This window comes from Eumetopias jubatus, unplaced genomic scaffold (genome assembly GCF_037043125.1).
Source record: "Eumetopias jubatus isolate StellerSeaLion01/CBP00866 unplaced genomic scaffold, mEumJub1_p1.0 scaffold_5, whole genome shotgun sequence".
Lineage (NCBI taxonomy): Eukaryota > Metazoa > Chordata > Mammalia > Carnivora > Otariidae > Eumetopias > Eumetopias jubatus.
In genome coordinates, this window is record NW_028274811.1 from 72,512,369 (window position 1) to 72,538,172 (window position 25,804).

General features: G+C 37.4%; 1 protein-coding gene across 1 annotated transcript in view; it reads right to left on the reverse strand.

Annotated features, from left to right (window-relative positions):
• Positions 1-11,169: 11,169 nt before the first annotated feature.
• Positions 11,170-25,804, reverse strand: part of KIAA0825 (KIAA0825 ortholog) — a 358,837-nt gene continuing 344,202 nt past the window's right edge. The window contains exon 19 of the mRNA XM_028089323.2: positions 11,170-11,287. Within this exon, the coding sequence (XP_027945124.2) occupies positions 11,170-11,287 (118 nt within the window). The remainder of the gene's footprint in view (positions 11,288-25,804) is intronic.

A 25,804-nucleotide genomic window follows, 5' to 3' on the forward strand; every position in this document is an offset into this window, starting at 1 on the left:
AGATAGACCTTCCATTCCAGGAGTGGGAGCTGAGCAGAAGGAGAGAGCCCCCACCTAAGTCCCTGCATTTGCCAGGGACTTAGCCTCAGCACCAGGTAGTTGAGGGCAGGATGAGAAGTGTTGAAATCCTGTTTTTTTCAGAAAGGAAGTTCTCTGATTAGGAAGGTTGGGGAGAGGGAACTCTGTGTTCTTTGCTGCAACCTTCTGAAATGGAGTCTTTGCCTCAGGGAGCAGCTAGGAAGGGAGTGGTCTTGGTTCAGGTAACACATATTCTAGCCTTTCTGACCAAATTTTCATAGATTTTTCTGGAGTAGATATTTTTTTAAATCTTTTTATTTATTTATTTTATTTATTTATGAGAGAGAGAGAGAGAAGAGAGCACAACAGGCAGAGCGGCAGGCAGAGGGAGAGGGAGAAGCAGAGAGAGCCCAATGCGGGGCTGGATCCCAGGTCCCTGGGAGCATGACCTGAGCTGAAGGCAGCCGCTTAACCGACTGAGCCACCCAGGTGTCCCTAGAGTAGATATTTTTTAATTTGCTGTTTGCATATGGGACATTTCCAGAGCCCTTATTTTTGTTTTTGAACTCTTCTTTGAGGGAGTGGGTCAGTGGAGTTTCTTGTGCTGTTATGCTAGAAGCCACTAACAGGTGTGCAGTTTGGGACAGCTGGAATCTCTTTTTATTTCTGGTGTGTTAATTTTACTTTTGAGCCCAGCTACAGTATTCTGTTTTTATTTTTTATATTCCACTTATTAATACTATATGGTTGGGTTAGAGGTGGTGTGTTAAAGCCTGAACTTTGCTGTGCATCTCTTTTTTATAATTGATGTATTATTGACTTACAACATCATATTAGTTTCAGGTGCACAACGTAATTATTTGATATTTGTATATTCTGTGAGATGACTGCCACGAAAAGTCTAGTTAACATCCTTCACCATATGTAGTTAAAATGTTTTTTCTTGTAATGAGAATTTTTTAAGATTTCCTCTAAGCAACTTTCAAATATGAAATACAATAATTTTAAATATAGTCATCATGCTGCACGTTACACCCCATATCTTATTTATTTTATAACTTGAAGTTTATGCCTTTTGACTCATTTTGCCCCCTCCCCTCCAGTCCCATGTCTGCCATCACCAATCTGTTTCCTCTCTCTAGGAGCTTGTGTTTTGTTTTTTTGTTTTTGTTTTAGATTCCACAAAAAAATGAGATCATACAGTATTTCTTTTTCTCTGAGAAAAGGATTATCCATAGTGTCACAAATGGCAAGATTTCAGTTTTTTTTGTGGCTGAATAATATTCAATGTGTGTGTATATGTGTGTGTGTGGACATTTTCTTCATTCATATTAATGAATACTACTAATCTAGTAATCCATGAATCTATCAGTGGACACTTAAGATTGTTTCGATGTCTTGACTATTGTAAGTAATGCTGAAATGAATATGGGATTGCATTTTGTTGTTGTTGTTGTTGTTAGTGCTTTCATTTTCCTCAGATCAACACCCAGAAGTGGCTTGCTAGATCTTATGGTATTTTTATTTTTAATCACTTGAAGAACATCCGTACTGTTTCCATAGTGGCCACACCAATTTACATTCCCACGTTTAGATGCTCCACGTCCTTACCCACATTTGGGATTTCTTGTCTTTTTTTTTTTTTTCCTTGATAGTAGACATTCTAGCAGGTATAATGTAATATCTCACTGTGATTTTGATTTGCATTTTCCTGATGATTAGTGATGTTGAGCATCATCTCATGTACCTCCGGCAGTCTGTATGTCTTTGGAAAATTATTCAGATTTTCTGTTCATCTCAATCAGAATTTTTTTGCTATCGAGTTGTATGAGTTTTAAAATATTTTGGATATTAGCCTTTTCTCAGATATATAATATGCAAATATTATCTCCTATTCAACAGGTTGCCTTTTCATTTTGATGTTTTCCTTTGCTGTATAGATTTTTAGTTTGATATAGTCTCATTTGTTTATTTTTACTTTTGTTGCCTTTACTTTTGGTGCCAAATTCCAAAAATTATTGCAAAGACATGTCAAGGAACTGATCAGTTGTGTTTTCTACTACAACTTTTTTGGATGGGGAATGCCTGGGTGGTTCAGTTGGTTGAGCATCCAACTCTTGATTTCTGTTCAGGTCATGATCTCAGGTTGTGAGATTGAGCCCCATGTTGGGCTCTGCACTGGGCAGGGAACCTGCTTAAGATGTTCTCTTTCCATATCCCTCTGCCCCTCCCCCCATAAAGAAAGAAAGAAAGAAAGAAAGAAAGAAAGAAAGAAAGAAAGAAAGAAAGAAAGTTTTATGGTTTGGGTCTTACATAAAGCTTTAATCCATTTTGAGTTGATTTTTGCTTATGGTATAAGATATAGGTCCAGTTTTACTCTTTTGCATGTGATTGCCCAGTTTTCCCAACACCATATACTGAAGAGACTGTCCATTTCCCATTGTATATTGTTGGCCTCTTTGTTATAAACTAACCATGTAAGTATGGGTTTATTTCTGGCCTCTCTAATCTGTTCCATTGTTCTTTGTGTCTCTTCTAATGCCAGTGCCACACTGTTTTGATAACTATAGTTTTGTAATAGAGTTTGAGATCAGGAAATATACCTCCAGCTTTGTTGTTCTTTCTCAAGATTGCTTTTGATATTCAAGGTCTTTTATGGTTCTGTTCAAATTTTAGGATTGCTTGTTCATTCTATTTTTGTGAAAAATATCATCAGTACTTTGATAGGGATTACATTAATTCTCTAGATTGTTTTGGGAATTATGGACATTTTAACAGTGTTAATTCTTTTAATCCATTAGCACAAAATATCTTTCCATTTATTTGTGTCTTTTTCAATTTATTTGTTTTAATGGCTTATAGTTCCGAATGCACAGAACTTGTACTTTTTGGCTTAATTTATTTCTAGGTATTTTATTCTTTTTTTTTTTTTAAAGAGCAGGGAGCCTGGTGCGGGGCTTGATCCCAGGACCCTGGGATCATGACCTGAGCAGAAGGCAGATGCTTAACCATCTGAGCCACCCAGGCGCCCCAGTATTTTATTCTTTTTGATGGCATCGTAAATGGGATTATTTTCTTTATTTCTCTTGTATTTCATTATTAATGTATAGATATGCAACAGATTTTTGCATATTGATTTTGTATCCTGCAACTTTACTGAATTTGTTGATTAATTCAAAGTTTTTTGGTATAGTTTGGTATATATAAAATCTCTTTCATTTCTGATATATTTGTTAGTCCTTCCTTTTTCTTAGACTGAAGTTTTACTAATTTTCTTTATCTTTTCAGAGAATCAGATCTTATTTTCATTCATCTTTTCTGTTGTCTTTTTAGTCTCTATTTTATTTATTTATTTTTCTGATTTTTGTTATTTCCTTCTTTCTACTAACTTTGGGTGTTCTTCTTTTTCTCATTCCTTGAGGTATAAAGGTAGGTTGTTTGAGATTTTTCTTGACCTTGAAATAAACATTTATCACTATGAATTCCCTCTTAGAACTTCTTTTGCTGAATCCCATAAGTTTTAGTATCCTGTATTTCCATTTTCATTTGTCTCAGTGTAGTTTTTTATTTCTCTTGATTTCTTTGATTCATTGGTTGTTCAGTAGCATGTTGTTTACCACATATTCATGAATTTTCTAGTTTCTTATTGTAATTGGTTTCTAGTTTCATACCATTGTGGTCAGAAAAGATGCTTGATATGACTTTAGTCTTATTAAATTTATTAAGACTTTTTTTGTGTGGCCTAATCTTTGATTTGTCCTGGAGAATGTTCCATGTGCATTTGAGAAGATTGTGTACTCTGTTCTTGGATAGAATGTGTATATATCTTTTAAGTCCATCTGGTGTAATGTGATGTTTAAGGCTGATGTTTTCTTGTTGATTTGTCTCAGGCTGATGGTGTCTCAAGCAGCAAGTTTTAAAGTAAGCAAATTTTTGTAGTTCTTTGGGACTGCAAGCGTAAGCTCCAATTGCTACCAGAGCCAGGGTATCTAGAGGAGTTAATCTGGGCAGAAGCTGCAAAAAATTGTAGCTACAGATGAGTGTATAAGCTCCTTTCTGGGAGATTCTGGCAAGCTGTAGCAAGGCTGAGGTAGAGTGTCTCCTGGCGAATGCTACCTATGAGCATCTCCGTAGATGTCTAGATGTGTGCCAGACCTGAAGCCTGCCCTCAGCCTGAAGCTCCAGGACAAGTAGAAAGGCCTCTTTCGGGTGCCTGGGTGGCTCAGTTGGTTGGGCGACTGCCTTTGGCTCAGGTCATGATCCTGGAGTCCCGGGATCGAGTCCCACATCGGGCTCCCTGCTCAGCGGGGAGTCTGCTTCTCCCTCTGACCCTCTTCCCTCTTGTGCTCTCTATCTTCCATTCTCTCTCTCTCAAATAAATAAATAAAATCTTTAAAAAAAAAAAGGCCTCTTTCACAGAAATTCTGAAAATATGTTTTAGTCTTCTGTCTTTGCTGTGCCCTTAGGGTGGTAGCCTGCCCATAACTGTCTCTTTGATTGTTTCAGTCCTGTGGGACCCAGGAACATAAGCTTCCCCTGGGCACCAGAGCCTGGCAGTGAAGGGGCATCCCCTGCATGGCAGCAGAAAAGACCAGAGCACCAGAAGTAAAATCACTTTATCAGATGTGTGTAAAAGTTCCCTTCCAAAAGATACCGGTGCTCTGGTGCATGGTAGATGGAGAGTAGAAAGATAGTGCCCATCTTTAAAGGTTTCTGGAAAGGATTACAGATAGCCCTGAGATGTGTTTTGAATTAGAAACCTGCCCCTCAGATTGCAGCTGTGATGATAAACTAATAGGCCTTGCTGATAGAAGATAGAACTCCTGGCTCCTTTGCCTTTTTCTGGGCCCTGAGAATGGAAGCTATTTAAGAACTCCTTCTCCATTGCTTAGTTTCCTGTTGGAACTGTGACCATAAGCCCCACTGACTACCAGAGCCAGGTGATGTAGAGGTGAACCCTGATGGCAGCCACAAAAACTGTGGTGCTAGACAGGACATAAGCTCCTTTCTGGGAGATAACAGTGAGCTGGAGTGAGGCAGAGAGAGACCACAAAGATTTCATTTACTGGCCTCCATTCCCTGAGAGCTTCTCCATAGGACCCTAGATGAGTGCCAAAGCAAAAGCCTGGCCTCTTAGGCCTAAGCTTCTAAACAAGCAGTTAAGCCTCCTTCCCAGAAAGACTGCTGTGTGTTGGTGGGGGAGTATGGGGTTGGGGGGGTTGATCATCTGCTCATCTGCTCTCTGTGTAGTGCCCTGGGAGTGGTAATCTGCCAAGAATGGTCTCTCCAATTGTTACAGTCCCATAGTACCCAGGAACACAACCTCCCCCCCACCCCAGTCTCCACGGTCAGGCTAAGAAAGAGCATCCCCTGGGTGACATTCATAAAAACTGGTGTACCAAAAGGTATAACAGTTCCCCTCTGGAAGATAATGGTACTCTTCATTGCAGTAGAGGGAGAATGTGTAGATGGTGCCCACCAGCTAGAGCAAGGCTGAGGGGTTTGTAAAGGTGGTGCCCACTGGAAAGAAAAAAAAGATGATGCCCACAGTTTACAGAGCAGCAAAGAGGGGTGTAATGATGCTGCCCACTTTGGGGGTAGGGAAAGGCCTAGGCTTTTGAAAAAACTCAGGAATGCAATGCATTGTGGTGCTTTTAGATTAGCAAATGAGATTCTTCCACATAAAATTTGGGCATGAACAGTTGCTTCTGAGCCTGGGTGTGGGACAGGTAAGTCTGAGTGTATCAGTCCTTTAAGACTCATTTTTCAGATCACTGTAGGTTTGTATGTCTTGTATATATGGGCCCCCATTGTTTTTCAAAGCTAGATGTTTTGGGGGCTCATCTCTTAGGTGAAGGTCTTAAAAGTTGAAGTGCCCCATTTGGGTTTCAAACCGTTCTCTCTTTAGGGAGAAGCTGTGGGTTTTGAGTTCCCTCCCAAGTGTATGTTGTCAAGCCAGGGGTTGGTTTTATGGTGAGCATGTGTTTCAGTCTTTCCTACCTGCTTTGATGTGGTATTTTTCTCATTTGCCTGATGTGTAGCTGTTGCTTAGCTAGTTTTTAGTTTTTTTTCCAGAGGGAATTGTGCCATGTGTAGCTGTAGATTCAATGTGTCCATGAGAGGAGGTCAGGATCTTTCTACATTGCCATCTTGAAGAAGAACCTCACTATGCATCTTTATTTAAAAATCTGGGTCAGTTTCTTCACATTTCTATAATGTGGCTCTCAATACAAGTCTCAATAGGGGCTTAGAAGGGATTTAATTGGCTATTTTTTATAGAGTGTCTGGCACATAGCCTGGTTTACTGTAGCAATAAAAATTAAGTCCTGGCTCTTCATTCCTAGTCCGGCTCCACTTCCACTTCTCAACATGGTTACCCTCATTAAGGATATTTCAGTGCCTAAATCCTGATTGGTGATGGATAGACTCCAGAGTGGCTTCCATCATCCTCACCTCCTGGCATTCGTGCTGTTCTTTGATCCCTTCCCCTGAGCATGGGCAGGATGAGTGATTTGCTTTTGACAATTAGAATTTCTTAAAGGTGATGGAATATGCATGGTGTGTGTGATTACATTACATACAGTTGTAACATTGACCTTGCAAGGAGATTCTTTATCCCTTGCTGACTTTGAGGAAGCAAGAGGCCATTTTGGGAAGACACACATGGCAAGTAACTGAGGTCCTGAGTCTGATAGCCTGCAGAATAATGAATGTTGTCTACAAGCACTTTGAAATGGATCCTTCCCCAATTGAGCCTCAGATGAGACCCCAGCCCTGGCTGATACTTTCATTTTAGGTATGTAATGTCCTAAACCATTCCCAGACCCTTGATACACAGAGTCTATGAAATAATGTGTATTGTTTTAAGCTGCTAAATTCTGTCAGTAATTTTGTGCAGCCATATGTAACTAATACGATGTTTATTTGTGCAAATAATTACATTTTATTTTTTTTTAAAGATTTTATTTATTTATTTGACAGGGAGAGACATAGCGAGAGCAGGAACACAAGCAGGGGGAGTGGGAGAGGAAGAAGCAGGCTTCCTGCGGAGCAGGGAGCCCGATGTGGGACTCGATCCCGGGACCCTGGGATCATGACCTGAGCCGAAGGCAGACACTTAACGACTGAGCCACCCAGGCACCTGCAAATAATTACATTTTTAAAGGAAAAGTGTTTTATAAGGTTGTGAATTCTTTAAATTGTGGAGAAACAAGAGTTTACTGCTTTATTGATGATACTGTTGAAAACATTTCTCAAAGGCAAAGAGGTTAGTTTTTGTCATTGTGTGGGCTAATAGCTGATGCTGAATATACTGGTCTCATAGTTCCCTGTTAAAATTTAAGAGGTTTCAGGTATCTTGTTAGGAACATTTTGCAGTGGTATTTCCACATACTGCAGTTTTGGGGTGTGTATATGTGTGTGTGTGTTTGGGGGGGTTAAAAAATGTAACATAAAATCTACCATCTTTACCTTTTTTAAAATTTTTTTTTAAATTTTATTTATTTATTTCAGAGAGAGAGAATGAGAGATAGAAAGCACGAGAGGGAAGAGGGTCAGAGGGAGAAGCAGACTCCCTTCTGAGCAGGAAGCCCGGTGTGGGACTCGATCCCGGGACTCCAGGATCATGACCTGAGCTGAAGGCAGTCGCTTAACCAACTGAGCCACCCAGGCGCCCCATCTTTACCTTTTTAAAGTGTATAGTTCAGTAGTGTTAAGTATATTCACCATGTTGTGAAACAGAGCTCTGGAACTTTTCCATCTTATAAAACTGAAACTCTGTGGGGTGCCTGGGTGGCTCAGTCGTTAAGCATCTGCCTTCAGCTCAGGTCATGATCCCAGTGTCCTGGGATCGAGCTCCACATCCGGCTCCCTGCTCAGCAGGAAGCCGGCTTCTCCCTCTTCCACTCCCCCTGCTTGTGTTCCCTCTCTTGCTATCTCTCTCTCTGTCAAGTAAATAAATAAAATCTTTAAAAAACAAATAAATAAAACTGAAACTCTGCACTCATTCCACAACTCTTCTTTTCCCTAGCCCCAAGTAACCACCATTCTACTTTCTGTCTCTATGGATTTGACTAGTTTAGCTACCCCATATAAGGGGAACCATACAGTATTTGTCTTTTTCTGTCTTATTTCATTTAGCATAATGCCCTCAAAGTTCATCCATGTTGTAGCATGTGATAAGATTTCTTTCCTATTGAAGTCTGAATACAGCTTTTTTATGTTTTTAATTACAAAATATTTCAAGCATAATGAAAAGTATTAAAAAACTTTAAAGATTTTTTTATAATAAGAAATGCTAACTACAAACAACCTGAAGCTCTCTGTGACTCAGAAATATATGAAATAGAATAATAGAATACTTTGAGTAAGTACATATTGGTAGAGAAAATAAGTGATTTATTTTTCACATTTCTTGCTAGATAATTCTATAAAGAGTGTTTGGTAGAGACAACAAAAATGTAAAATATCTGAAATACACATTATCACCTATATTTTATTAAGAATTAATTCATACTCTTTCACATAGTAACTGATAAACCAATAATAAAATAGCTACATCTTTATAATTACATAAAAATACAGTTAAACAGAACACAGAGGAAAGAATATTTTGGTAATAAGCATATTGGGGTATATAAAGTATTAGGCTTCATTCCTGTTGTTAACTTACACAAATGCAAAATAAACATGAGAAAGAGTAACCATTTTGAAATACCATTCTTATCATACTTAAGAAACATGTTAAGCATAAAGTCAAAATGATCTGATAAATCAATGTCTTATCATTTAGCATACCCATTTATAAATTTTATTCCACTTACAGTTGCAGTAATTTCATGGAGCAAATATAGAGGAGAATTCATCTGGGGTTGCCTGGGTGGCTCAGTTGGTTAAGCAACTGACTCTTGATTTTAGCTCAGGTCATGATCTCAGGGTTGTGAAATCGAGCCCCACATTGGGTTGTGTGCTGGGCATGGAGCTGTGTGCTAGGTGTCTCTCTCCCTTTACCCTCCCCATCACTCATTCTGTTTCTCTCTTTCTCTCAAAAAAAAAAAAAAAAAAGAAAAAGAAAATTCATCTGCAAACTCTTCTGTTTTCCACATTTCTCTCCTTCCAATTGATCTCCTTTCCCCCTTACTATTCTAAATTCCTTTCAAATGGAGCCATAGAGAATTTTTTTTTTCTAGAGGAAATAAGTCACTTCTCAGGATTACTATAGAAATGTACAGAGTCAGTTAAAAAAATAGTGTCAAAAGATGATCTTTAGATATATTAGAAGACAAAGAACCCAAATATGAAATCCTTTACTTTATAAGATTACTTAGTTTATTGGCTCAGTTTTTTATTTTGACTTTTTATTTTAGTGTTTTTTCTAATAAAATATATTATGCAGTTTTACACAGACCATCACAAAGCTGAAGAAAGAAAGTCAACTGTTGTCTTAAATTGATTATTATAGTAACTGTTTATAGGTAAGTTCGTTTCTTATGAAAATTTCTTACCATTTTTTAAATGGTCTGTATAGAATTTTAAAATTATTTATGTATTTTAGAGAGAGACAGAGAGTATGAGTGGGGGGAGAGGCAGAGGAGCAGGGAGAGGGAGAGAATCTCAAGCAGACTTTGCACTGAGTTTGGATTCCGAGGTGGGGCTCGATCCCACAACCCTGAGATCAGGATCTGAGCTGAAATCAAGAGTCAGACCTTTAACCCACTGTGCCACCCAGGTCCCCCAGTCTGTATAGAATTTTTAGAAATTATTTCAACCATGTCTTAAAGCAGTTGGCTCATGATTATACTGATTAACAAAAATACATTTTTTAGAAATAAAATGTGTTACTGGTAGGCAGCTAGCTACATGGCCATTTATATGTTTTTATGTAGGAATTAATGCAAGAGATTTTCTAAGGTGGCCTCCTCTGCACTCTAAGCTTTTACTTTTTGAAAAATGCATAAGTACTTTCCTTTGGAAATTATGTAGCCTACACATATTTTATAAAAATCACAGAATGTGGGAATATGGACAATCTGAGAACATCAGAAACATGATGTTCGATATCATATGGTCTAAAATAGATAAGGCTTCTTCCAGATATCCTGTAGATTGCTCAACAGTCGAATTGCCTTTTTGTCTTCTTCTAATGACAGTCATTCAAAGAACTGTGTTTATTAATTGCGCACTACATGAATAACTCTGTGGCAGGTATTTGAGAAGACTATGAAATCCCTTAAAAAGGGAGACTTCATATTATAAGCCCCTTGAGGTTTTCATAATCTAATACCTTGCACTAAGGATATAGTAAATATAACTTGATGTAGAGGGCACTAAAACACATTCCATTTCCTTAGTGTGTGTGCGTGTGCATGTGAATATAATAGAAATAAAAGAAATAACAGGAACTAGGGGATTGTTGGAATGAGATTTGAATGTTATTTTGGAAGAAAGATGCTTTCCAGTTGGGAAAAATAGTAAGCATGTGAACTAGGAGGATGACAAGCAGTTGCTTGAATATGGAGACATTGGGTATAGGATCTGAAAGCATATGATTGAAAGTTTGAACGTGGTGTTTGAAAAACCAATATAGGCAGAGATAGGACTAAAGTTATACTTCAAGAGAATGTTTTTGTGGTTATGATTCAGATAAACTGCTTGAGGAAGAGGCTTTGGGAAAGGAGGCTGGTACATTGTGGGTTTTAAAAGTGACTAAGACCTGTACCTGGGCTATAGCTGTAAAATTAAATTGAAATTTTCAGATGACCCTCAAGGGGCTATGTTACTCCATTCAACTCAACATCTAAATGCTGTATTTAAAAATCCTTAGGGAAAAGATTTCTAAACATTTGTCTGTTGTCATAGATACTTTAAGACTAAGAAGAAAAAAAAATAATTCAAAGGGAACACGAGATGGCAGCAGTTATATCATATAAAGAGAACAACTGAGGAAAGAAAAACATTTGAAATTATTTTTAAAGTAAAAAATATGTAGCACTTTATTCTTTATGTGGTGTATTCCTTTTCATTTCAGAGATTACTCAGTTTATTGGTTTCATGCTTCACAGCACATCTGAGGTTCATTCTGACTGTAGTAAAAATCCTACTCCATTACATGTGATTATTTCCTAAAATAAAGCTGTTGCTGTTTTCTGCAGATTACGGTTCCTCTGTGTTATCTGTGGCAGAAGAGTTCTGGATGGTGCAAAATTGTTTTAAATGTTCCAGCATCGCTTTTTCTTCCTCTTCCAATCTCTCATCCTTCCTCATTTCCCATCTAAAAGAAAAATCACATCTTAGTATTTTTGAACTTCCAAACACTCAGTTATTCAAGGCTCGAATATGTGTAGTCAACACTCAGTTATTCAAGGCTCGAATATGTGTAGTCACTGGTTTACTGAGGCATCTATATCTCCTTGTTTATTCTTTTACTGACTCCCTCTTGGGCACCAAATTTCACTGGCACTGCTCCTGCAGAATGGGCCAGAAAAATGCGAGAGGAAAGTGGAGTCAAACCAGTTCCAGTCTAGGGTAAAGTTTTAAAGTATTGTTTTAAATATGTTAATTTTAAAAATTTAGATGCCTTACTAGGATATACATGCATATAAATAAAACCTAGAATTAGCAATTAATAAGCAAATATTTTGCATAGTATTTTTCTCACTGATCAGTATATCGGTGGCTTTAAGTTGCAGAGAGATTTGCCAGGAAGACCTCAGCAGCAAGAAGAATTATCAAGCTAAGCTGAACATACCTTAAAGGGAGGTCAGTCTATTCCTAGAAATAATATCAGCTTTGAAGTAATCGAGTTAAAACGACACAAGAAAAGTAGCAAATTGTTCGCAAAATTCCATAGGGAATTGGCTAAAAAAGAGAGATTAAAGACTCTAAATTGAGTGATTGGGAGATATTTAACGAAGTGTCAGAATATGGAAGTGTATATGAATATAATCTTCAAAGTAAATAGCACAATAACCCAATATGATTAATTCCTCTTTCTCCTTCCTTCCTCATATATGCCACTTCCTCAGGTCTGGCCAGGGCACACATGACCTAGCAATCCAACAGTGAATCATCTACCTATATTTTCTTTGTTTTCCTCACTCCTAATTCTACCAAGCCCCAAGCCATCCACCATGATATACTGTCACAAAAGGATTTTAAATCCAATGTTTTAATCCTAAAAAGCTATATCCTGGAAGACCCTCAGCTCTAAGGGGATAGAATTTCTAACAACAAACAAGGAGTTATTCACTGAATGTCTTCCAGAAACCCACTATTTTATTATAGCCAGAACTCCTGGATCTATCATACCTGAAGAAAGTATATTGAGTTTGGAGTGGGATCTTTCTGGTTTTCTTCACTGAAAAGAAAGCAGGGGCACTGCGTTTTCCAGAACCTCCTATTAGGATCCTTGTTCCCAAACATAGGTTTTCTTGGAGTGTTGAGCTCACTATGCCCTGACCAATCCAGGGAGGTAGTTTATATAAAGAAGGAAGAAAGAGTGGAGAGAAAGAATTATCTGAGAAATTAGACCTGGGTTTAATTTAATTTAATTTAATTTACATTTCTTCAGACTTCTTCATTGTCTGCCTGGGATTCTCCTCATCTCCTAGCCCCAGTCTTCGCTGTATCTAAAAACTGTTATTAATGGTTGTCTTAATTTTTCTATATGTTCCCATATAGTCAGAGTTTTAGGTTATTGGTCATATAGGTTTTAATAACAACTTGAAGGATAAAGAGATTTTTCACAACTACACTGCTTGGTCATGTGACAAGGGGCAATTCTCCTTAGGTCAGTATTTTGAAATTTAAAATTTAGCCCATAAAGTTACCTTCTACTGTTTTCATGGAATTTTAAAGATCAAAAACTGTCACTACCCATTTTATATAGGTGAACTTGGGCATCATTAATTTGCATGTTAAATTGAATTTCTTCCAGGAAAATATTAATAACAGAAAATACTTAGGCATTGTTTTAAACCCTTGACATATCACTCTTTAAATCCATACTAGAAAAGGTGGTTATTCCCATTCTACAGAGGAGTAAACTGAGATACAGAATGTTAATATCACTTGCCCAGGTGTCTTTGGATTGAAATCAGGGACTAGACTCTAGAGTCTGTACTTAGAAATGCAACACTCACCATGTTTTAAAACCATTTACAGTTATCATTAATTAATGTTAAAAGTAGTTTGAGTATTTTATTTCCTGAAAAATGTTGCCCAAATTGGACTATATATTTAAAAAAAAGAATTCTCTAAAATTCATGTAAATACATGAAATCCAAACATGAAAAATTAGTTTTACCTTTTTTATTCCATGGAAAGGTGCTAATATTGTACTGAGTAAATGAATTATTTCATGAATGTCAACAGAAGAAAATATGTAATATGCACATAAATATTTTGATCATTGTCTCTCCTTATGAAAATTGAAAGCACGATCTCTGCTTCATTTAAATTTCTGTATAATTAATGTAATTTAAATGTATTATATACATAATAGAATCCAAGATAAGGATTTTGAAGCTTCATGTGAATTGTAGGCACCTCACAGTGTAATTGAGCTGTTAGTAATTAATGATATTAAGCAACATAATTTATCTACCACAGCCTTCTTACATTTGCTTTGTGCTTATTAAGAAGAAATCATTTCCTATGAGAAGAAATCATTTCATATGAGAATAAGAAATTTTGACAAAGACAGGAGAAAAAATAATATTACAACTACATTTTCTCTAATAATTTTACTTTATTGAATAAAACATTAGGAATTTGAAATGTATGTTTATTTACCTCAAGCCCTGTTTTATTTCAAATCTATAATTTTTTTTGAAGTACAATTGACATTATATTAGTTTCAGGAGTACAACATACTGGTTTCATATTTATGTACATTACAAAATGATCACCAAGATGACTCTAGTTACCACCTTTCACCATATAAGACTGTTATTACAATATTGTTGACTATATTTCCTCTGCTGTAAAATACATCCCCATGACTTATTCTATAACTGGAAGGTCGTATCTTAATCTCTTTCAATTATTTTATCAATGTCTGCACTCTCCTCCCCGCTGGCAACCATGTTTGTTCTCTGTATCTATAAGTCTGTTTCTGTCTTGTTCATTTGTTTTGCTTTTTAAGTTCCACGTGTAAGTGAAACCATATGATATTTGTCTTTCTCTGACTTGTTTCACTCAGCATAACATCCTCTAGGTTTGTCCATGTTGTCAGAAATGGCAAGAATTCATTTTTTTTAATGTCTGAGTAATATTCCATTGTACGTATACAATGTATACCACATCTTTACCCATTTGATCTATCTCTGGACCACTTAGGTTGCTTCCTTATTTTGGCTATTGTAAATAATGCTGCAGCAAACATAGGGGTGCAGATATCTTTTCAAATTAGTGTTTTTGTTTTTTCCCCAATAATACCCAGAAGTGGAATTGATGGATCATATAGTTCTATCTTAAAATTTTTAAGGAACCTCCATACTGCTCTTCATAGTGACTTCACCAGTTTGCCTTCCCACCAACAGTGCAAGAGGATTCTCTCTCTCTTTTTTTTTTTTCCTCTACATTCCTGTCAACATTTTTTTTTTTTTTCTGGTCTTTTTGATAGTAGCCATTTTGACAGGTGTGAGGTGACATCTCATTGTGGTTTTGATTTACATTTCCCTGATGATTAGTGATGTTGAGTATATTTTTATGTGCCTGTTGGCCATCTGTATATGTTTGGAAAAATGTCTATTCAGGTTCTCTGCTCATTTCTTAATCAGAGTTTGCTTTTTTGATAGTGAGTTTTGAGGTTTTGTTTTTTTTTTTAATATATTGGAGACATTATTTTCAAATGTCTTCTCCCATTCAGTAGGTTGCCTTCTTGTTCTGTTGGTTTTAGTTTGATGCCATTTTTATTCATTTTTTTAAATTTTTTTTTAAGGTAATCTCTATACCCCACATGGGGCTCCAATTCATGACCCCAAGATCAAGAGTTGCATGCTCTTCCAACTGAGCCAGCTAGGCGCCCCATATAGTGCCATTTTAAAATTTTTGCTTTCGCTGTCCTTGTCTGAGGAGGCTGATCCAAAGAAAAATACTGCTAAGATAGATGTCAGAGAGCTTACTGCCTATGTCTTCTAGGAGTTTTATGGTTTTATGTCTTACACTTAAGTCTTTTATTCATTTTGGGTTTATTTTTGTATATGGTGTTAGAAAGTGGCCCAATTTCATTGTTTCGCCTGCAGCTGTTCCTGTTTTCCCAGCACCATTTATTGAAGAGATCCTCTTTTCCCCACAGTGTATTCTTATCTCCTTAATCATAGATTAATTGACCATATAAGCATGGCTTAATTTCTGGGATGTCTATTGTTTTCCACTGATGTGTGTGTGTGTGTGTGTGTGTGTGTGTGTGTGTGTGTGTGTGTGTGTGTGTGTTTTGCCAGTACCATACTGTTTTGATTACTAAAGCTCTGTAGTCTAGTTTAAATTAAGTAGCATGGTACCTCCAGATTCATTCTTCTTTCTCAAAATTGCTTTGGCTACTTGGGGTCTTTTGTGGTTACATACAAATTTTAGGATTATTTGTTCTTGTTATGTGAAAAATGCCTGTGGTATTTTAATAGGGATTGCACTGAATCTTTAGATTGCTTTGGGTAGTATGGACATTTTAACAATATCAGTCCTTCCAATCCATGAGCATGGTGTATCTTTCCATTTATTTATGTTCTTTTCAGTTTCTCTCATCACTATCTTACAGTTTTCAGAGTAGAGGTCTTTCACCTCTGTTTAAATTTATTCCTAGGTATTTTACGCTTTTTGATGCAGTTGTATATAGGATTGATTTCTTTTTCTTATAATTTGTTATTAGTGTAGAGAAACACAACAGATTTCTGTATATTAATTTTATATCCTGCAACTTTACTGACTCACTTGTTAATTATAATAGTTTTTTTTAGTGGAGTCTTTCCATTTTTTTATATATAGTGTTAAATCATCTGCCAATAGTGTCAATTTTGCTTCTTCCTTTCCAATTTTGATGCCTTTTTTTTTTTCCCTAAATTCTATGGCTAGGACTTCCAATACTATGTTGAATTAAAGTGGCACCCTTGTTTTTTCCTGTACTTAGAGGAAAAGCTTTCAACTTTTTACCATAGATTATTATATTAGCTTTGAATTTATCACATAGGGCCTTTATTATGTTGAGGTACATTCCCTCCATACCCACTTTGTTGAAAGTTTTTATTATAAATGGGTGTTGAATTTTGTCAAATGCTTTTTCTGCAACTATTGAAATGATATGATTTTTATCTTGCATTTTGTTAACATGGTTTATCACATTGATTGATTTGTTAATGTAAACTACCCTTGCATCCCTGGAATAAATTTCATTGGATTATGGTGTATGATTCTTTTAATATATTGCTGAATTTGGTTTGGTAATATTTTGTTGAGGATTTTTGCATCTATATTCATTGTGCATATTGCCTTTACTTTTTTTGGAAGTCTCTCTGTCTTGTTTTGGTATCAGGGTAGTACTGGTCTTGTAAATTTAGCTTGGAAGTATTCCTTTCTTTTTCAATTTTTTGGAATAGTTTAAGAAGGATCAGTATTAACTCTTCTTTATATGTTTGGTAGGGGTTGCGTGTGTGGCTCATTGGGTAAGTGTCTGCCTTTGGCTCAGGTCATGATCCCAGGGTCCTGGGATCGAGTCTCACATGGGGCTCCCTGCTCAACAAGGAGTCTGCTGCTTCTTCTTCCTCTACCCCTTCCCCCTGCTTGTGCTCTCTCGTGCATGCATGTGCATGCTCTCTCAAATAAATCTTTATAATAAATAAATAAAATTGTTATAATACATACATACATACATACATACATACATACATACATACATATATATTTGGTAGAATTCACCAGTGAAGCCCTGTCATCCCAGACTTTTATTTGTTGGAATTTTTTTTTGAATACTGATTCAATTTTTTTTAAAGATTTTATTTATTTGAGAGAGAGAGCATGTGAGAGAGAGAGAGAGCATAAACAGTGGGAGGGGCAGAGAGGAAATGGGAGCAGGGAGTCCAACACAGCTGATCCCAGGACTGTGGGATCATGACCTGAGCTGAGGGCGGATGCTTAACCACCTGAACCACCCAGGCACCCTGAATACTGATTCAATTTTATTGTTAGTAATTAGTCTATTCAGGTTTTCTATTTCTTCATGATTCAGTCTTAGAAGATTGTATGTGTCTAGGAATTTATCCATTTCTTCTAGGTTGTCCAATTAGTTGACATTTAATTAATTGTTCATAGTAGCCTCTTATGATCAACTGTATTTCTATGGTATAGATTGTAAATCTCTTTCATTTCTGATTTTATTTGGGACCTCTTTTTTTTAAGATATTTATTTATTTATTTGACAGAGAGAGAAAGAGCACAAGTAGGGAAGAGGAAGAGGGAAAGGGAGAAGCACGTTCTCCGCTGAGCAGCGAGCCCTATGTGGGGCTTGATTCCAGTATTCTGAGATCATGACCCAAACCTAAAGCAGACGCTCAACCAACTGAGCCACCCCAGGTGCCCCTGGGACCTCTTTTTTTCTTGATGAGTCTAGCAAAAGGTTTATGAGTTTTATCTTTTCAAAGAACGGCTCTTAGTTTCATTGATCTTTTTTTTTTCTGTGTTTATTTCCTCTCTGAACTTTATTATTTCCTTCCTTCTACTAATTTTGGGCTCTGTTTCCTCTTTAGGTATAAAGTTAGATTGTTTGAAATTTTTCTTTCTTGAAGTAAGCTTCTCTGTGAACTTCCCTCTCAGAACTGCCTTTGCTTCCATCCCTTAGATTTTGGAACAGTGTGTTTCCATTTGTCTTAAGGTATTTTTAAATTTTCTCTTTGGTACCTTCATTAACCCATTGGTTATTTAATATCATGTTGTTTAGACTATGTGTTTTTGTTTTTTTCTAGTTTTCTTCTTGTAATTGATTTCTTATTTTATCCCATTGTGGTCTGAGAAGGAACTTGATATGGTTTCAGTCTTCTTATATTTATTGAGGCTTGTTTTATGGCCTAACATGTGGTCCTTTCTGGAGAATGTTCCATGTGTACTTGAAAAGAATGTGTATTCTGTTGTTTTTGGATAGAATGTTATATTCCATCTGGTCTAATGTGTAATTTAAAGCCGATGTTTCCTTGTTGATTTTCTGTCTGGATGATCTATCCAATGATCTAAATGCAGTATTAAAGTCCGCACTACTATCAATTTCTCCTTTTATGTCTGTTAATATTTGCTTTATATATTTAGGTGCTCCTATGTTGGCTGGAGAGGTATTTGTAATTGTTATATATCCTTGTTGGATTGATGCATTTATAATTATATAATGCACTTCTATTTTGTTGCAGTGTTTTAAAGTCTATTTTCTGTGATATAAGTATTGCTACACCAGCTTTCTTTTTGTTTGTATTTGCATGAAATATCTTTTTCCATCCCTTCACTTTCAGTCTGTGTATATCTTTAGATCAAAGTGAGCCTTTTGTAGGCATTATTTAGATGGGTCTCTCTCTCTTTTTTTTACTCCTTTCAGTCAACCTTTAACTTCTGATTGGAGAATCTAGTCCATTTACATTTAGAGTGATTGTTGATAGGTATGTATTTATTCAATTTGTTAATTTTTTCTCACTGTTTTTGTAGTGTCTTTTTGTTCCTTTCTTCTTCTCTTGCTGTTTGATGCCTTTTTTTAGTGTAATGTTTGGATTCCTTTTGCTATATTTTTTTGTGTATCTCTGGCAGGTTTTTGGTTTGTGGTTACCATGCTTGCCACCTCCAATCTCTCACACACACACACACACACACACACACACACACACACACACACACACAGTTTAAGTTGATGGTCACTCCAATTCCTTTACATTCTAAAAGCACATTTTTACTACCCCCCCAACTTTTATGTTTTTGACATCATATTTTATATCTTTTTATTTTGTGTATCCCTTACCTAATTATTGTAGTTATAGTTGATTTTAGTACTTTTGTTTTTAAACTTTGTACTGGCTTTATAACTGATTGGTTCAGTACATATATTACATAATTGCCTTTACCAGAGAGATTTTTTTTTCTTTCATATATTATCTTATTTTTAGTTGTGACTTTTTCTTTTCTGCTTTAACAATTTTCTTTAGCATTTCTTGTAAGACTGTTTCTGTGGTGATGAAATCCTTTAGTTTTTGCTTGTCTGGAATACTCTTTCTTTCTCCTTCAATTTTGACTTTTACCAGGTATAATATTCTTGGTTGTAAGTTTTTTCCTCTCGGCACTTTGAAGACATCATGCCACTCCCTTCTGGCCTGCAGAGCTTTTGCTGAAAAATCAGCAGGTAGACTTACGTGGGTTCCCTTGTATATAATTAGTTGTTTTTCTCTTACTGCTTTTAAGATTCTTTATCTTAATTTTTGGCATTTTAATTATGTGCCTTAGAGTTACTCTCTTTGGGTTAATCCTGTTTGGAATTCTGTGTTTCCTGGACCTAGATGTCTCTTTTCTTCCATAAGTTAGAGAAATTTTTCTCTATTTTTTTCAGACATTATTTCTTCAAGTAAGTTTTTTGCCCCTTTCTCTCTCTTGTTCTTCTGGACCCCATAATGTTAGTATGCTTAATGTTGTTCCTGATAGCCCTTAAAATATTCTTGTTTTTTCAAATAGTTTTTTTTCTTTTTGCTGTTCTGATTGGGTGATTTCTACTACCTTGTTGCCAAGTCACTGATCTGTTTTTTCTGTATCTAATCTGTTAATTCCCTATAGTATATTTTTCATTTCAGCTCTTGTATTCTTCAGCTCTAATTAGGTACTTTCTTATATTTTCTGTCTCTTTGTTGAATTTCTCACTGTGTTCATCCTTTTCTTCTCCTGAGTTCTGTGAGCATCTATAGGACTATTACTTTGAACTCTTTATCAGGTAGATTATTTATCTCCATTTCATTGAGATCTTTTTCTGAGGGTTTTTGTTGTTGTTTTGTTTTTGTTGTTGTTGTTGTTGTTGTTCCTCTGTCTCTTCATTTTGCCTGACTCTTCATTTTGCTTGACTCTCTGTGTCTCTTCATTTTGCTTGACTCTCTGTGTTTCTAAGTATTCAGCAACTCCTTGTGTAGGTGTCCTCTGGGGCCCAGAAGTGTGTTCTCCCTTGGCCACCAGAATCAGGTGCTCTAGGGACATTTCCTGTGTGACCTTTGTGTGCCAGCCTGTTACGATGGTGCTGCTGCTGTGGGTCCAGTGATCAGGGCTCTTCCCTTGGCCTACCTGGCTGGGTCACTGGGTCACTGCAGCTGCTGTTTAGGTTTCTCTCTGTGGCTCAGCTGGCTGGGGTTGCAGCAGTGTGTGGGACTCTTCCCCTGATCAGGCTGACTTGGGCTGCAGTGGTGGGCAGGGCTCTCATATACCCCCCCCATCCCCTGCCACCACAGCTGGTTGGTGCTGTGATGGTGAGTGGGACACTCTTCTGGGTGCAGCAGACATCTCTGCCAACATTAGCATGTGAGTACCAGCCTTGGCCCAAGCAAGATAGAATGTGATTGCAAAAGTGGTGTGCCTGACAGTGTTTCCATCCCTAGAGAGTCTCTCAGCAGTTTCCCACCTGACAGGGGTCCCAGGACTAGTAAGTGGTCCTCCTTCTCCTGTGTTCTGGGTGTTTTTCCAACTGGTGTTTTATCACTGGTTCTCAGGGCCAAACTGTACACAAGCCCTTTAAGTATAGGTTCTCCATACCCTATAATTATGATTTTTCTGGTTGTAAGCCCTGTTAGTTTTCAAAGCCTGGCTTTTTAGGTGTTTGTCTCTCCTATGAAGGATCTAAGGGTTGGAATGCCTGATGGAGAACTCCCAACCCTTCACTCCTAAGGGAGAAGTTCTGTGTTTTTGAGATCCCTCTCGGTTATGGATTACGGCACCTGGGTTGGGATTTTTCTTATTTTGGTAGAACTTGTGTCTGTCACTCCTACCCAGGTCAGTGCTGTCCTTCTGTCCCTCATTGTGGAGGCTCTGTTTATCCATTTTCAGGGCTTTTTCTGAGGAAATTATTCCATGTGTAGTTGCGTGTTTGTTGTTATATATGGAAGGAGATGAGCTCAGGTTCCATTCAAGATCCATCTTGAATCTTCTCTCATCTATAAGTTCTTAAGTTTATCTTTAATTCCATCATAATTTTAGGCTTTTTTTTTTTTAACACCGTGTAAAAACAACAAGTCAGTTCTATCAAATAACTATTGGAAAAGAAAATAATCTATCAATTTGTTAAACACAACTGTTTAAATGTCTATCCCTAGTTTATTTTAATATGTTTAAAATCTGTAGTGGAAGCATGTCCCTTTCAGAAACCAGAAAATGTTTGAACCAGTGTATTCTAGTTCTCCCTCAAGAGCATTATAGAGTATGTTTTTGTATTTCCTGACTCTGGTAGTCTGCCCTCTTTCACTGTTGCTTAATTCTCTACCTGCCTACTATGGAAAAGAACTGCAACCTGACCCACACTCTAGCTGTTGGCAGTGAGTTGTTGTATTTTAGTCACTAATAAGCAGCAAAATTCCATGAGACCTCACTGATCTCTACCATAATCTTAACTATCTTCTGGAATGTGCTTCATCTGTATGGCTCCTGGGTGTGTAGATGTGGGAGCTTGGCCTATCCTTGACTAGGGTTCCTTTTTTCTATCCAGTCACAACAGGGACCCTCAAGCCTGGGCTGTGATACTTTAATAGAACCACTATTGACAACTTTCCTCTCCTGCACTACTTGGATTGATTTGGGAGTTCTCAGCCTTGGTGGGTCTTCCTGGATTTATACACACATTCAGACCTGGACCAGAGGTATTCACCTACTTCTCTATATGTCATGTGATTATTAGCTAACATTATAGGGCTTTTTCATGTATCACTCCATGGACTAAGAGCTTTCTGTTTCTGCTTGCTTCAGTGAGCAGTGTTGGACTTGGGACCTCTAAATTAAGACCTTGAGGGGTAAAAAATAAAAACAGTCACAATATTGAGTAACTGTTCTCATCATCATTTTAGCAGAGTCTTTTATATTGGAGAACTTTGTGAATAGCTATGTGTCAGAGCCAACTAGGAGAGTCCTGCTAGGGGAGTAGTTAAGCATAAGGTATGTGCTTGGTAGGGCAGTTCTAGACTGTCATGGAAGCAATTTCTAGGGCACCCTTACTACAGCAAAGAACAGTCAGCACTAGACTGAGGAGGAGGGCAAGAATCTAGAGTGTGACAAGTTCTCTGAGGTATTTACTATGGCTTCTACTAGAAGAAAAACATCTAACATCTGTGAACTCAGTAGTATCCTGCACACAGGCTCTCGAATCACTCTGCCTTTGGGTTGAATCCATACCACCACTTAGTAATTGAATTAAGTCAGGCAAGTTTCTTAACCTCTCTGTGCCTCAGGGTTCTCATCTGTAAAATGGGGTCAGAATAGTTTGTTCGGAGCACAGCCATGCTTCTTTGTTTATATACTGCCTAAGACTGATTTCAGTCTATGTCAGAATTTAGTAGTTGTGACAGTCTGACTGAGATTACAAGTCCCATGAAGCCTAAAATACATACTATTTGGACTTTTACAGAGAATATTTGTCAAACACTGTTCTAGAATAGTGAACCTAATTGGGTGGCACTGCCTCCCTATGGGGAAATGTGGAGAGCATTTTCAGTTGACACTGTCTAGAATGCTTCCACGACCCAAGGAACAGATAGTAAACATCTTTAATGTATAGCAATCCCAGATAAAGTGTTTATCTTCCCAAAATGTCAATAACATCTTTGCTGAGAAACATGTGCTCTAGAATCTCCAAAATACGGTTGGAATTTCCCTATCTAATTTGTGATTTTAATTGAAATGGTTTTAGTGTTTCACAGTTTAGAATATTGTTTGCTAAAGAGTGGAGGTTTAGAAGCCCGGTGGTGGATTTGAATTCCTTATAAGCTGTGTGGCCTTGGGCAAGCCGGATAAACTGTACCTCAGTTTTCTTATAAATAAAATGAGAATCACAGTGCCTGCTTCATAGAGTTGCAGTCAGGATGATAGGACTAAGTGCTAAAATAGTATATGCTTCATAGTAGACATTCAATGAGTATTAACTATTGTCATTATTTTGGCGTATGGATTAAAGTTGCAAATAGCTGAAATCCTAATTATGCTGCCTTAAACAAATGGCATCTTAAACAAATAAATTTTTCTCACATCACAAGAAATCCAAAGGTGGGTGACTACCATCATGGGTTAAATAGCTCGATAATAGCAGGGCTCATGTCTCTGTGGCTTCTTGTCCTTTACCTCATGGTTCTAAAATTGTTGCATCTTCAGCCTCATGTCCTTGTTTTGAGTCGGGGAAAAAGGAGGAAGGGACATACCAGCTCTTCCTGTCCCATTTTAACAGGGAACTAAAACCTTTCCTAGATTCCTCTCAGTGGGCACTGGAAGCCATATTGTGTAGGTTTGAATCCTGACTCTGCCTTTTCCTAGCTGTGTGGCATTGGGCAAATTTCTGAATCTCCCTGTGCCTCAGTTTTCTCATATGCAAAATAGGGGGTGCTAATGGTTTGTATCTTAGTGCATTATTGTAAAGAGTGGGTGAGCTATGAATTCATAAAATGTTGGTTTTATTCTATGAAACTACTCTATCAAGTTGCTTCCCCAGAGCTCTTGCCTTCATGTTCCTCTTTTGCCCTGTGCCTTTACATTGTTTTATCAGATAAATATGAAGAGATAAAATGAATTTGTTAAGTATTATATTGGTTTTACTAGTGTTGTTACACATTTCTATGATCATGTTGTTCCTTCCTGTCTTTCATGAGGGAGATGTTTCCTGCTAGTTCACTCTGTTCAGCCTAGCATGACCATGGATATTTTTGCTTTCCTGTAAACCCTTTGTTGTATTTTTCAAATACAGTCTATAACGATGGCATTCGATCATATTGTTGGCATTTCTCCTGAAACGCCAACAAAATACTTAGAAATAAAAATGAAATTTGAAATAAGCCTCCTGATTTAATGTTATTATTAAACAATTATGTAGCACTTTATATTTACAAAGTGCTTTACAATTATTTATTAGTTAATCATACTGTTAAACAACATTAACCACCTGGCCAAATTAATGATTTCAAATTGTCCTACCAGTTGGTAACTCAGGAGTGAAAAATGAAGTCATATTGGATTTTATTCTCATTGAACAAACTGTTTTGTCCTTTTCTCTTCTGCACAACATAGTGCAGACTGGCTTCAAAGGGAGGTTAAAATCAGAGGGAAAAGGATGTCTCTGTTCTCTTCTTCCTATTGTCCTGTAAATGTGGGCTTTCCCCCAGATTCATGCTAGACCTTCTGCACTGAAGACAAGTCTTCTCCTCTCTCTTGGAAAGCCCCACATCTACTCCCACATATTTGGCTATTGTCTCCACATCTGTAATTCAGTACCTTTAAAACTTCATTTTTGTTTCAAGCGCTCTAAATTCAACTTTTTGATGGTCATTTTCACTCCCACTTCAATTATATTCATAATTCAGATTGATTTATTTTTTATTATTTTTTTAAAGATTTTATTTATTTATTGGGGAGCGAGAGCACAAGCCGGGAGAGCGGCAGGCAGAGGCAGAGGGAGAAGCGGGCTCCCCACTGAGCAAGGACCCCAATGTGGGGCTCTCGATCCCAGGACCCCGGGATCATGACCCCAGCTGAAGGCATCCACTTAACTTGACTGAGCCACCCAGGTGCCCCTCAGATTTATTTTTTAAACATACTTTTAAAAAATTATTCAAACTGACCATTACCATCATACTCTAAAGCAGGGTCTGACTTCAAAAAGTACTGTGTGCCTGCACTCCCATCTTGTTCAGTCAGTTACCATTAAAGGATAATTTGTTCTGCAATCATTTTCATATTCATCTCTCTGCTATCAGTCTACAGTTCAGGTGCTCTGATAATGTGATTTAAAATAAACAGGTATTTGGTCTCCATCCCAGTTTATCCTATAGAGCTCCTAAAACCTTTGGAATTTCTTGTGAGGAGAACTATAAAGGTGTCTTTTGTTATGTTAGTGAGGTGACTTTTGGAAAACATTTGTTTGGGGAATGGTTACTAGTGGAGCCAGTCATGTGATTAGACAGTTGGACTATCCATAACTACTCTCAACCTCCAGAGAGGGGAGAGGGGCTAGATCCAACAGCTGGTGATTTAGTCAATCATGCCTATGTAGTGAAACCTCCATAAAATCCAAAAGGACAGGGTTCAGAGAATTTCTGGGATGGTGAACACATGGAAATTTGGGGAGAATAGCATGCTGGGAGAGACCATGGCAGCTCTTTGCCCTGTGCATGCCTTGCCCTGTGCATCTCTTCCATCTGGCTGTTCCTGGGTAAAATGGTACTCTAGTAAGTAAAATATTTCTCTTCAGTTCTGTGAGCTGCTCTAGCAAATTACTGAAATCCAGAGTGGGGTTCAGTAGAACCTCCGTTTTAGTAGCACTGTCAGTCAGAAGTATAGGTGACTGGGGTGCCTGGGTGGCTCAGTTGGTGAAGCATCCACCTCCTTGTTTTAGCTCAGGTCCTGATCTCAGGGTTGTGAGATCGAGCCATGCGTTGGGCTCTGTGCTCAGTGCAGAGTGTGCTTTCACTCTCCCTCTGCTCCTCCCCTGCCCTTTTCTCAAAAAAAATCTTAAAAAAAAAAAAAAGTACAAGTGACAACCTGCACTAATGATTGACATCTGAAATATAGTAGAAGGCAGTCTTAAGGAATGAGTCCTTAACCT